Raw genomic sequence first — 13945 nt, forward strand, 5'->3', positions numbered from 1 at the left:
CATCTTTTTCTGGCTCAGAGAGCCAACTGGTATGAGTGGGATGGCATGTCATCCCACATCTTATCCCTGTTAAATCTCTTCAGGTCTCTCCAATTTTTACACTTAAAATGCAATAAATGACTATAGTAAGAGATAACTGGACAGGACTTTTTCACTGGATTCACAACAATTACTGATCTATCAATACAATATGAAAGCCCATTAAGTGTGACACTGATGAGACCTCAAATATTTCAAGCCTACAAATACTCAGTTGCACACTTTCAAAATACTTCTAGTATCAAACTACAAATTTTTATTATAATAATTTCTAAGTTAAAATGTATTTAAACAAGGACTATTACTGCCTTGCTAAAGGACACGTGAGCATTCATCCATAAATGTCAATAAAGACCTGGGGATTGATGTGTATTGGCAGTTTATGAATGCTCTGAGCAATTTCTGCATTGTAGTTAGAAAATTCAGTTTATCACAGGGATATATTAAAAGGCTGCTGTGTGAGACTGCCACATCCATGTGCCACATCACATGATTATTGCTATTTTCTAAAATTGTAAATAAGAAACAATTATATTGTTTTCAAGTAACAGCTAACCTCAACATTCTTCAACATTCACCATTTAGGTTATATTAAACATCCTATAAAGATGTTTATTAAAGATGTTTATTAAACATCTTATAAAGATGTTTAATATAAGATGTTTAATTAATAAGATAAACTGCATCATTTGGAATCTGGGGGAAGCAAACATTCTAGATGCAATAATTCTATCTCCACCTGCAAGATTACATCATGGGTTCCTGACCGCTTTGCAAATTTTGCCAGATGATCGTGTACGGCAAGCACTTTTTTTTTTTTTTAAACCAAAAGAGTTTCGTTTCTAAAATTATAAATAAGCCTTCCATAATTCTAAAAAAACACACTGAACACAAACTCCATTTGGAGTGACAACCATTCATTGAGAGATTTGAGGTATTTCCGAAGAGAAACTGCACCAGCAAAGTTGTTGAATCCAGTTGTGTTGCATTGCAGGAAGATGTCCAGTTAGCAGCGCCCTATGGAAGAAAAAGGGACATTTCAGTGCAACTGTATCTCTAAATTGGGTTGGCTTCAAGATAGGCACACACTCATACAGCCTGAAATCCCTCACTTCATTGTCACAACTTAGTTATCTCTTTGGAATTTGAAAGGCAGGAAGACAGCAGATGTGCAGTAGCAAACTGTCTCGTGTGTAAGGAAGGAAGCAAGTTTTACTTACTACAGCACTGGCCACAGTGAAGGCAACAAGCAGAGAGAAACCATGACAATGGTCCAAACAGAGTGAAAAAACAAGCCTTCCTCCAAGTAAAAAATCTCAGGCTTTTTCCAAACATTAAAAAAAAGATCTAATTTAAGACTTAAAAAATCTAATTTAAGACTTGGGCAAGTATTTTAGAATCAGAGACGTTCAACATGCAATTTTGTTCTTTTGTTCAGTCGTTCAAGGGCTTAATGTGAAAACCATGAGTCACTAGGAACCAATATGCCCACTTACTTCTGACCCTCACTGTTGAAAGACTACGGCTTCGAGGCACCTGAAAGACAAAGAGAAAAGGAAAATCAGGTGTGCTAAAGAACTGTAACCAAAAAAGCCACCTGGGGACCCATCAACATTCAGAAAATCTGCACATCTATCAGTGCAGCTCTACTGTTACTAAGTCAAGTTCAACAGTTTTCTAGTTTTTTTTCACAGCCCTCACACACACAAAAAAGGGAGCCCTACACAAAGCCTCTCACATTTTCAATATTCACATCTTAAGTTGAGGGCACCTATGTCCATTTAATAAGATGGGCTAACAACTAGAAAAATATACACATTTTTAACAGAAATAATTAAAAACTTTTTGTAACCACACAATATGCAGAATTCTGCTGAAGTTTCACATATCTTATTTGTACCACCTTCCCTTCCTGCCCACCCTACATTTATATTTGGCCCCTTTGATGCATTTAAATTAGGAGTAAATTTATGTCACTAAGTCCAGGAGGCAGGAACTATGCGTTGTATATGTACTCCAAAATGACTGAAACCCTTCCAGATGATGCAATGCATCTGGAAGGGCACTAAAGCAAAGGGAGTAGGGCATTCCAAGATACACAGTTGATACTTCTGAGAATTTAACTATGATCTACTTCTCATACAGTACCTCTACTGATCATTATACCAGACAATAACTATCTGTCAGTTCAGCTTCACCTCGTTCGAGACCATCAAGCAAAGGCACTTATTCCCAGTGTTAAAATGTATATGTGGCACATCAGCATTATTAACAGGTTGCCTACATTCCTAGTTAAAATACTTGATGCTGTTAACACTACATTTAGCTGAGGCTTACTTGACCACACAGCAGAGGACGGCCACAGCTGCAGCTTCTACTTCTAATTCTGCATCTGCGAGGACACTACAAGAGAAAAGTAGTCTCTTGTAAGTAAACCTCTTCTGAGAGAAAAGGTTTAACAAAGACACACTTTGCAAGCCATGACAGACTTGCCATGCCAGAGACAAGGTTTGAGGACAGAGAGGAAACACCGTAAGCTTTCTCCTTAGAACAGGTTCTGACAACAACCATACATCTGCATAATTAATACATGAAGGAAAATGAACTGTTCAATCTATATACAGGATGAGGCACTAAAACTGAATTGATATTTGATATGCTACTCCATCCATATAGGGGACAGTTAAAAACTTATCTTTCTAAATTTTAAAAACAGTGTTGAAATCCACTGACTTCCCTTAACAAATTTCTTTAACAAAATACGTACCATAACCATTTTTTTAGTGACTACTTCTCCCTTCACAATTACAGTACCATCTTCTATCAGAGGAGGCCAGACGTGATAGGCCACAAAGGGAGCTGCGAAATCTGAGTCAAAGCTACGGAAGTACCTGTTGAAACAAACAGTACAAGAAATGTCTGCATATAAGTGCCAAAAGATAAATATGTTCCAAATCATCAATGCTGATAAAAAGTAGCTACAGCTCTAATATCTTTCCACATCACAAAAATATGTATTCTTTATGTGATCCTGTAAAATAAATGGACTTGGAAGACAGACTTAGCAGAACATACTGTTTACTTATCCTGACAGACATTCTAATAAAGCCGTCTCACACTTCAGAAGGCCACTAGACCTTAATTTTTGCATAAGCCCCACACAAGCCAGGGCCCCTGTGTCCACTGACAGATTAAACCTTCTGAGCAGCAATTTGGCAAACAGAGTCATCCCCTCTTCCTGGAATATCTTGCTGGAACAAGCCCTCTATAAGGAAAAATAACACATCTGGTTTTATGGATTCAAACTCACAACAAATACCAAATAACAGAAATTGTATTAAAAGCAACACATCTATACTTTAGTAATCCAGTACAATAGTAAGTTATATAAAACAATGTCCTAACCAGAGGCACAAAGCAAGGCGTAGGGTACAACGATGTTTGACTGCTCTTTGTATCACATGTAATAAACAGATATATTTTAATTTCTACAGCTTTAATTTGCTCCATCTCTGTGTACCACATACAAATGCTATACATGTAAACATATACCACATTTATAAAGCTAGATAGACAGACGTACATGTGTCCCACAGCAGCACACAAAAACATATTACATGTGGTTTCTTAAGGCCATACACACCAAGTAGGTAGAGAAAGCATCGCAAGACTATTTCACAGTGTTGGTGCTTCCTAATTAAGCCAATAGCTTTGAGTGTCAAAAGCTAACTGTCCTGTGTTTGGATAGGATCACTGAGTAGTCCTGTATGATTTTGCACTCTCCTGTCGAGAGTCTACTTTCATCTTCTCTATTTCTCTCCTTGACTTCTCAAGCTCCTCACGACCTTGGCTCCATTCTATTCTAAATTATTACTAGAAACCTCCTTAGTGATGTAAGGTGTTTTGCTTTTTAGAGCAATTTTTATGACCTATCAAGTCCAATTATTTTCTAGACAACATGGAAGCACACTAGAGCTCTCTGTCTGCTAAAAAAGCAGCTTGACCCTATAGAAAAAAGAAAAATTATTAACAAAATTCCCATTTTTAAGAGGCAGTTTTGGTTTTGCCCGGCTCTAAACCAGAAGAGATGGGAGTATATTAATACTCATAGGTTGTACAGCAGCTACAACCTGGAGGTTGCAGCAAACATGTTGATGACCCTGATAATGACAGCAACTGCAAGATCTCAGTAAACATGACTTTTACAAAACAGGCCAGTAAGGAGGAACAAAGATGCAAACGTTTTTAAAAAGGCAGATAGAGACTAAGCAGGGAAAACTGATGATCATTTTCTTCTTAAATGATAAATTAAATATGCTCTTGAGACTTAAGTTTATCCAGAAAATTGCTCTCCTGTTCACAAAAAAAAATTGTTGATGTTTATGTACATGCCAGTATTTACACACTATCCTAAACCTTAAAGACGTACCAAATTCACTACAGGTCAGGGGGTTTTGCCCTAAATTACTGTTTAGCAATCTTGAACTGCTATATTAATTAGGAAATAAGTAGACTACAAAGCCTTTAATGCTAAGTCTGATTGAATATAAAGATTTCTTACATGTTCCTGTTGAAGCATTCTCCATCCACACCATAGACAATATCAAGAGGAGGAATGAGTGTCTGCATTGAATAAGCCAAACAGCACAACTCTCGAATCAAAGCGCTGATCACAACGAAATCCAGTTCTCCTGGACATGGAAGCTTTGGGTTCCTGTTCATGGAGCAAACTACTTCCTGAAAATAAACATACGTGAGTAATTTGCACTCACTAACAATTTTTTTCACAAGCAAGTATAGAAATCCCTCCTAAATATGCCTCTCAGCTTTCTACATTTAAAAATCAGTATAAAAAGCTCAAAGTAATGTTGCCATGGACTATTCCAGAAAACAACAACTTGAGAAAGAATGTGCTGCTATGAACAAACCAAGCAAGCTATTACTGAGTCATACATATACTAGTCCTAGCAATATTGTTCTAGAAAATAAACTGCTATAAGACAAAGTCCATACAGTAACTCTTCTTCAGGCTACAGTGCATTTCTAATTTATTTATTCTGAATTTACTACCTCCTGAAAGTGATCACCCCTGCCCTTGACTTACATGGACACTGCAACAAACATCATACAGATCCTTGTGGCAAGCTATATAATCCAGGACAGCAACTTCAAGTGATGTAGGTCCCCCTCTGAAACATATACCCATAGTGTCTTTTACATTTATTTTGACCTTCCAGAAGGCCATCTTTGCCGCACGGAAAGATTCCTGCAAAAGTAAAGAACATCTAGTTAAATACAGAAGACCCAGTTTAATATTTTATCAGTTATCTCAGAAAATGAATTTAACCTACTATCATCAAAACAAGGAGGAATATATATAATACACTGCTGTAAAGGAGAAAATTAACTCATGAGGAAGGAATTCTCTGAGTGTAATTTATTTGCAGAAGAGAAAAGCTTCCCACCTAATCTTCTATATTTGCACAGGATTCCATCACATACCCAGGATCAATGCAATCACATTCAAAGATATGAGTAACAGCATTTTATGTGCCACAGCCTAACATGTAAGACAGGAACACCTCATTTGTTGGGAAAAGAGGTTGAATTGGAGAGTGTAAACTGAATGACGGTTGAAAGAAAAAAATCTTCAGTAAGTAAATGTGCTTGGGATCATGCACATTAAGAGATGCTGCCTATCTAATACAGGTATGTGTTACACCATTTTTATAGAAAAGAAGATTCAATACAGAAAAAATGAAGACTTTCTTCAAACTGAGTTCATGGTAAATGTGGGGTATCTAGATGGTTTCAAGGGACCCAATTAAACTAAAAAAGCACATAGCTACAAGCATAAGGAAAGCATGATATGGAAAGATTTTCAGCTTTGTAGTGGTGTAGCATTTAATGCAGCATTCCCAAAAGAATTTTTCTAACTAAGGCAATGTTGATCACTGCAGATATTATGTACTTTTCAGACCAAATCACTTGACCAATTTCAGACTAAATTTCCCTCTTTTAGTACCCGTACAATAAATCGTTGACCCTGTTCCAATCTTGGGACACATCATGTAGGACACTTCACTGGGAGTACAATGTAGAAGTGTGAGGGGAAGAAAGAAAAATCAAAATCAAAAAGAGAAGATTTTCTTCTCTGCACTTGACAGAAATGCTAATTTACCCACAATTTAAACCACTGCAGACATAGTATTTTACAACACACCTCCAGCCTGTAAAATAAGAAATAATATTTTTTTCTCACCACAACTGCAATGTATATTATCCTCTGCACCGTCTCCAAGTTGCAGACGTATCGCTTCAAAATGCACTCTGCCTCCAAGCGCTCTTTAGCATAAATGAAGTTATAGCGAGCTATGAGGCAGGCGCGGTATGATGCGCTGCTCCGCCTGACCCGGGGAGGTGTACAGGGCCTTGCGCAAAGGGCACGGCACTTGGAAGGACGGACACAGGGCTTCACGCAGGGCACGCAGGGTCCGCAGGGCCCACAGGGTCCACAAGGCCCGCAAGGCCCGCAGGGCCCGCAGGGCCCGCAGGGTCCGCAGGGTCCGCAGGGCCCGCAGGGTCCGCAGGGTCCGCAAGGCCCGCAGGGCCCGCAGGGCCCGCAGGGCCCGCAGGGTCCGCAGGGTCCGCAGGGTCCACAGGGTCCACAGGGTCCGCAGGGTCCACAGGGCCCGCAGGGCCCGCAGGGCCCGCAGGGCTTCACACAGGGCCTCAAACGGCATGGCAGAGGAGAGACACAGGGCCTGACACAGGGCTTGCAGGGCCTGACACAGGCCCTCGGACGGCATGGCAGGCATGGAGAGCAGGCCCTCGGACGGCATGGCAGGCATGGAGAGCAGGCCCTCGGACGGCATGGAAAGCATGGAGAGCAGGCCCTCGGACGGCATGGAATGCATGGAGAGCAGGCCCTCGGACGGCATGGAATGCATGGAGAGCAGGCCCTCGGACGGCATGGAATGCATGGAGAGCAGGCCCTCGGACGGCATGGTACGCATGGAGAGCAGGCCCTTGGAAAGCATGGAGAGCAGGCTCTCGGAAGGCATGGAGAGCAGGCCCTTGGACGGCATGGTACGCATGGAGAGCAGGCCCTTGGAACGCATGGAGAGCAGGCCCTTGGAACGCATGGAGAGCAGGCCCTCACAGGGCATGGAGAGCAAGCCCTCGGAAGGCATGGAGAGCAAGCCCTCATAGGACACGGTGGAGGAGAAATACAGGGCCTCATAGGGCACGGTGCAGGAGAGCAGGCCCTCATAGAGCATGGTGGAGGAGAGATACAGGACCTCAGACGGCATGGTGGAGGAGTGCAGGTCCGATTAAGCCTACAACACACGTGCAAAGAAGCTTCATGTCACTTTTACCATCCTCAGATGCTTTTCCCTATGGCAGATTTCTTCATCAATTTAATTTTTACAAAGGTAAGGTGAGTTTTGAGCCAAAGTAATTAAAGAAGCTACAGCTGGTTAGACTAATATGAAGGCATTTTCATAATATGCTTTATGGCCTAAAGCATAAATGGTCAAAGTAAAGTAACTTGTGAAGCGTGTAAGGCCAAGCCCTTTGTTCCTAGAAAACACACTTTTAACTAGTAATATTTTGGAGATTTGTTCCTCTTTCAGTAGCACTGAAGAGTACTGCTGAAGTAAAACAAGTAAAAATTGAACATTACAAGTACAGAGTAGAACTCTATAAAAGAGGACTCAACAACAAAAGAACTATTTCATACAGTTGCTCTCCATGTATTTTGTAAAGGTGCATTATTTGCTGTTTTGTCTGAAACCTAACATAATTGATTTAAAATAAAATATTTGGGCTCTAGAACAAATAACCTAAAGAGTTTATGTTCCTTCATAACAAAGTAAAAAAGCTTGGCTTTTGTTTATATTTCAATTTAAATGAGGAAGAAATTCATGCTACCTAACATAACCGATTTCTATGATTCAGTGTCAGTGTCTTCTCTGAGTAAGACCTCTACCTGCTCTGGATAACAGACTTTTTGCAATCCAGCATAGCAATCTCATCGCGCAAGTTCTCAATCTTCTGCTCGTACTCATCCAGTTCTTGTAACCTCTTTAAGTTGCACCGGGAAGCCTTCAGACTTAATCACACAGAACAGTCAGTCACAAGATGTCCTTCTATCAATGTAAACTATCTATCAATTAGTATTCATCATCAAACAAAAGGAGTAGGAAAAATAGGAAAATTATTGACCAAGCTCCTTATGCTTGCTGAATAATTTCAGCATGCTTTCCTTATGCTGAAATACAGGAAAAATCCAGAGTTTAAAAACAAATGAAACAAAGCAGACCCTTGATCTCACTTTAAATTGTATAAGTGTATTGTGGCAGGAAAGTGGATATAGCACTGTGTGCTATAGGAAAAATCACTGGTTAACATTTGGCATCCTTATGCTAGCTCAGATGATCAGGTCAAAAAGAAACTAATTTTTTTCTCGCTAACTAAACCATCTCAGTTTTCTTTCCTACAGATTAAGAACCTATGTATTGTCTTCTATCAGGTTCTTGGGCTCTTTTTCTTTGAAGAAATATATTAGTCAGTCAAAAGATATCACAGATGTTATATTCAAGTAATACCAAAAGCTAACAATTCCTCTCCTGCTGTCCCCAAAAGAAGGAGTGATTCTTAAAGACTGGCAGACAACCACTGAAGCAAGTTTTTATCTTCTGTCCTTTACTCTTAATATTAAAAACTATCCCAACAACTCTGCTTTCCCTCCAAGCACCAGTATTACTGTTGCTTTTCTCTTACCAAAAATGGAAGGAAAAAAGAAAATATGTATTCTATTTATTTTGAAGGTATTCAGTCTGTCCTTCCTTTTCTTTACTGGAGGACCCTGGTGAGATTTTTTTGAGGATATGAATCAACAAAAGCTCTAACACTTATCAATTGATAGGATTCTTGTTCCACCTTTTTAAGGAACAAGCTGACTGAGATGACCACAGGTAGTAAGGCCAGGAACATCTGCTACGAGGAAACACTGCCCAGCTCCATCCTAAGTTAGCTCCTTCAGGAAGGACTTCTAGCAGAACAGTAGTAAAAGAGAGCTAAAGAATTCTACTACAAAGGACAATGGAGAAAGAAAAGCAGATTTGGGAGATGAGCTCTAGAAATAGGCATGGGGAAATCCAAACTGATATTCTTGGAATCACTTAGTAAGGGCATGAAATTATATCACTTAATGTACTGACCCAAGACTTGCGGAGGGTTCATTGTTCTCATGGTAATAGGATGCATGAGAATATGTCTGCAACTTCGAGCTACCTCTTATATGGCCGTGGAACTGGTAATAACTGCACAAACTTGTATCTGAAGCAATTTAGTAATTTTTATATTATAATGCTCCATAATTTATGTTTTATGCAACTAGAAAAAAAACTCTTCAGGCCTAGTCGCTCATCTGGAAATCCAGCTCCCTCCATCTGAAGACAGTGGCTTTTATCTTCTCGGATATTTACATATCAATTATATTGTATAATTAATTGCGACATGTTGTAGGTCCTTCAATAAATGTTACAATGTAGCTACTCAATTGATTTTTTTTTATTTAGGGTTTGCTCAGCATGCAGCATTTTATAGATTTTAACTCCACAACAGATTGTCATGGACTATATAAAACCTTTTTATGTAGAATACGGGCATGTTTTTCAACACCTCTGTCAAAAGCAAAACCTACCAAGTCAATTTATGAATGTGGGTGTGACTGTATCATTTGTACACCACTTTGGATGTATACACACCATACAGAGCTCAGACCCATTTTGAAACTCTACTTTTAGGCGGGAAACAAAAATATTTACAAATCTCCATCAATATTTAGACATCAAGGGAAAAAAACAAAAGGCAAACAGAAAGAACTGCAGTTAATCTCCCTACTCTCGCTCCATTTGGTTGATTTGCACACGAGTTTCACTTAGTTTGTCTTCCAGTTCTCGCAGTTCGCATCTCGGTTTGCAGGCCAAATCTCTCAGCTGTAGTTCTCCTTCAGCTGAATCCTACCAGGAAATGAAGTCACACTGCTTCAATGATCTACCTTATAAATTCCCTCAGTAAAGTACTAGAGCATAATGGGCAGATGCATTTCTAAATATTTCAGCAATGACCATTCCTAAAGAAACTGGAACAAAAGCTATTGCATTCTCTCTGAGACATAAGCAATACCTTTCAGGCACACCAAAGAAAGACTCAGTTAGAGAAAGTAAAATATGCACTTATTTTATACCTCCTGGTAGAAATTATGGAAGGTCAGCATATGCAGATTTACTGCCCGAATCATCAGAACAAAGCATTTTGCAGATGTGTTGCATAGTTGGTTTTTTTCAGTTAGCCAAATTCTGATTGACTAAATCAACACCTCAAGTAAACTTTTTGGGAAATCATGTATACAAAACAACTGAAAAAGTTATTAGAACACAGAAGGCAAGTATCATTCCAGAAAGCACACTACTATACATGCAGCTGCCTTTAACAACCTACAGAATGGCCAGCTAGTACTGGAATTAAATTAGAAAGTGTGCAACAGGCTTTTCTTTAAATTTAAAATGTCACATGCAATTACAAATCTGTAACTGGCATTCCTGGTGTACTGTTATTTAATAACTTTGTTGTTTTATATTCTGGGGGGGTTTCAGCACACCACCACTCCTGCTTTATACTAGACTCTGACTCTTAAGGGATATCACTTTTTATTTGTCCTATTTTAATTGTAAAATATTGTGACAGAGCAGGTGTAAAAATGAGAAACCAAATAACATGGAGACATCACTGTCAAATCTCAGGATCTTGAAGATCTTCCCCTAGCCTGAATTAGCCAAGTCTCTTATTTTCTTTCAAATCAGAAAGCCACAACAGATCTGTCTTTTCTGGTAGTATCAAACTGTTAGTACTACAACCGCTCCAGTAAATACCAAATACATATGAACTCTAAATATCATGGCAGGAGCATGGTGGTATCATGACACACATGAACACTTCTTTTTTGTTTTTAACACTCTAGGAAATAATATAATGTTAAGATATCCTTAGAGTTTTTTCCTTAAAAAAAAAAAAGTAAAAGGAGCTCACAGATTAATGCATGGAGTTTATGCATACCTTCAGCTTACACATGTATTTTCACAGTGCTATTTTTTCTAAGAGATATGGCATAAATACTGTTATGTCTCTGCAAATATAAATGTAATGGCAAATCTGTACCTAGAAAAGGATAGTAGTATAATAACACAGACTTCTTATACAAAGCAAATTCCTCCATAATAGCATAGTTGTCTCCATAGGTGTCTCCACAAGAACTAAGGACATATTTCATGAATCTGAAGGAGGCTAATATTACCAGAAAGTCATTAAAGCACTTCTGCAGGTATAAATTCACATAGTTCTATTCCCTTAAAATAAGTTTCTTACACACCTGAGTAAGGTTGTCACTTCCTGAAGCAGTACAGCATATACTTGGCAGGAGACAGCTTTTTAATTTTGCTGCACTTGCATCTAAGAAAACACATACATTAAGAAATGGTGAGAATACTTACAGAAAAAGCCAGAGTTGGAAAAAATGGCACATGTGAAAAGGGTAATTAGACAAGGCATCAATTTACCTCCTTGAGATGTTTCGTTGAGAATTGAGAAGAGCTGCTTTTGAATTGCGTTGTTCAGTTCTAATATTTCGCAGCCTTGGCTTAGATTTTCGCCGGCAGAATTCCCCTATAAATTAATGTTCATTATTACATCCATGTCAGATTTCTTACTTAAAGTTACTCCTGTTACAATCATGGCAGGTACACCCCCATAATTACATCTTCCCAGCCTTTTCTTACTGGACCCATTTGAATACCTATTTTTGAATACTCATTTCTAATATGAGCAAAACATCAGGACTTCTATGACCCAGTTCATTCACTACTTGAGAAAGCGTACTCCTTTCCCATCATAAAGAGGATGCAAGTTGGAGCTAAAATCTTTCAAGAGTTATTAAAATAATAATCTAGCAGATTTTTGGATTTTAAAAAATAGCCCAAAATCTGGTTTTCCATATTAGCTGAAATAATACATATAAGGCTCTTATCTTGCTTTGTCAGCAGTCACATGAAGCCTCCATGCAATTTTACCTGATTTATAAGAGTTACAAACTGAAACATATACTACTGAAGGAGCAAAACCCAGCATTATGCCTAGGAAACAGCAAAACTACATCCCTGTCATTAAATGCAATTTTCAAAAGGAGTTGATGGGGTTAACCTCTTCAAGGTACTACTGCACCTGCCAGAATACATACTTTGTACCTACTTTCCTTATCTTTACCTGTAAGTTGTGTATCACCTTCCACATAGATCACCCTCTAGTTCTTCAGGTTTTAAGGACTCCATTTGGTTTTTAAAAGCTTCCAAAACAGCTGAAATTCCCACCCATGCACCCATCAACTTGTGTTTTGATTGCTGCAACATGCTTTCCTCCAGCCTTGGGGAGCGCAGTAAACCTGCCCATCTCCAAAAGAACACGGCTGCAAAGTGCATTTTTCCAGCTCATTACAGCAACATAACACGCTGTTTCCATTTGGCAGCTCCTCTTTTTCTGCAACAGCTGTCTGAAACTGTTCATCCTCATTTCCCAAGACTGTTAAGACTATTCCTAACCAACTTTTGATGGAGAGGTCAGCTCCCACTGCTGCTCAGCCCTCCTAAGGCCTACCTCCAACAACCATTTGCAAGATTTTGAAATACATGACACTGTTCCTCCTCTGGCCTCCTCTGTGGTAGCTTTAACAGCTACTCCCAAACTCCTTAAAACTGTCCTTTGCCATTAATCTTACAGAGAGTTACACTGGCTACGTAAATGTAACTCCTATTCAACCATGAAGTAAAAGGAAAAAACTGACTTCTCCTGAAAACCCTGCATTTCTTTTCTCACCAACCACAGCACTACAGTAGGTAGTTACAAACTCGTGACCAACTATCTGCGTCCTGAAGGTACAGAAACCTGGGGATGCAGGACGGAAAACTCTATCAAGATTTTTTTTTCCACTGAGCAAAGTCCCAGCTGTGAAGTCTCATATTTCCCTAATTTTACACCCTCTCTACGGCTTCCCCTGTTTCAGCTCCTCACCTTGCCTCCTGTTACTTCACTTGCCGGCAGCCGTCTCCTCTAACGGACGCTCGCTCGTCCCTCAACGTCCGCCGTTTCTGCGACCGTTGGGCGGCCGCGCCGCGCGCTGCCTCGCGCTGCCTCGCGCAGCCTAACGGGTTTCCCTACCCGAAACAGCTTGAGATGCTGGATAACCCCTACTCGCTTTCCCCACCACGCTCTCCTGACCGTTCCTGGGCCCCAACCGATTCCTTCTGAGCGCGAACCCAACCGTGGTCCTGTCACCCGCCGTTTTTCAACGCTCTCCTCTCTCCTAAGAACAACCGGTACCGACCCAATCTCACTTTTAACCTCCAACCCTTCCTTTCAGGGAACCTTGTCAGGGACAAAAAAAGCCAAATAACCGAAGCTGTGGGAGCTTAGCAGGTGCTAAAACTGCGCTATCTGGACGCGCGTGCCGGGCAGCGTCCCAGACCGGCCTGTGGAACACCGAGCGAGGGCCGCTGCCTGTGACCCCGAGGAGTGGCAGGACTCACCTCGTAGTTCTGCTCCCAGCTCTCCAGCTTCTCCTGCAGCTCCCGGGCGCTTCCCGCGCCCACCAGGCTCTTTAAGTCTTTGGCCATGGCTAGATGTCAGCTCGCTCTGCTGTCCCTTCGGGCGGCGCAGGTGTAATGGAGATGGTAATGCCAGCCCGGCGCCCTTCCCTGGGCTTGGCCGCGTCCGAGGGCTTCCACAGCCGCGGTGGTGTCTCAACGGCTGGCGTGGCGATGGCGGTGCCACGATACTTGGGGGGGGG

At 40.5% G+C, this 13945-nt stretch overlaps 1 protein-coding gene across 1 annotated transcript; it reads right to left on the reverse strand.

Moving 5' to 3' along the window:
- Nucleotides 1–923: 923 nt before the first annotated feature.
- Nucleotides 924–13876, reverse strand: SPATA18 (spermatogenesis associated 18). The gene is made up of 13 exons (XM_050974075.1): nucleotides 13686–13876; nucleotides 11667–11772; nucleotides 11480–11559; nucleotides 9952–10070; nucleotides 8047–8155; nucleotides 6543–7340; nucleotides 6302–6511; nucleotides 5144–5305; nucleotides 4601–4776; nucleotides 2807–2930; nucleotides 2377–2442; nucleotides 1536–1575; nucleotides 924–1056 (listed from the first exon to the last, which is right to left on the reverse strand). The coding sequence occupies exons 1-13, from the start codon at nucleotides 13770–13772 to the stop codon at nucleotides 1046–1048; spliced, it is 2088 nt and encodes a 695-aa protein (XP_050830032.1). The 5' UTR covers nucleotides 13773–13876; the 3' UTR covers nucleotides 924–1045.
- Nucleotides 13877–13945: the final 69 nt, after the last annotated feature.

The sequence above is a fragment of the Serinus canaria genome, chromosome 4, assembly GCF_022539315.1.
Source record: "Serinus canaria isolate serCan28SL12 chromosome 4, serCan2020, whole genome shotgun sequence".
Taxonomy (NCBI): Eukaryota; Metazoa; Chordata; class Aves; order Passeriformes; family Fringillidae; genus Serinus; species Serinus canaria.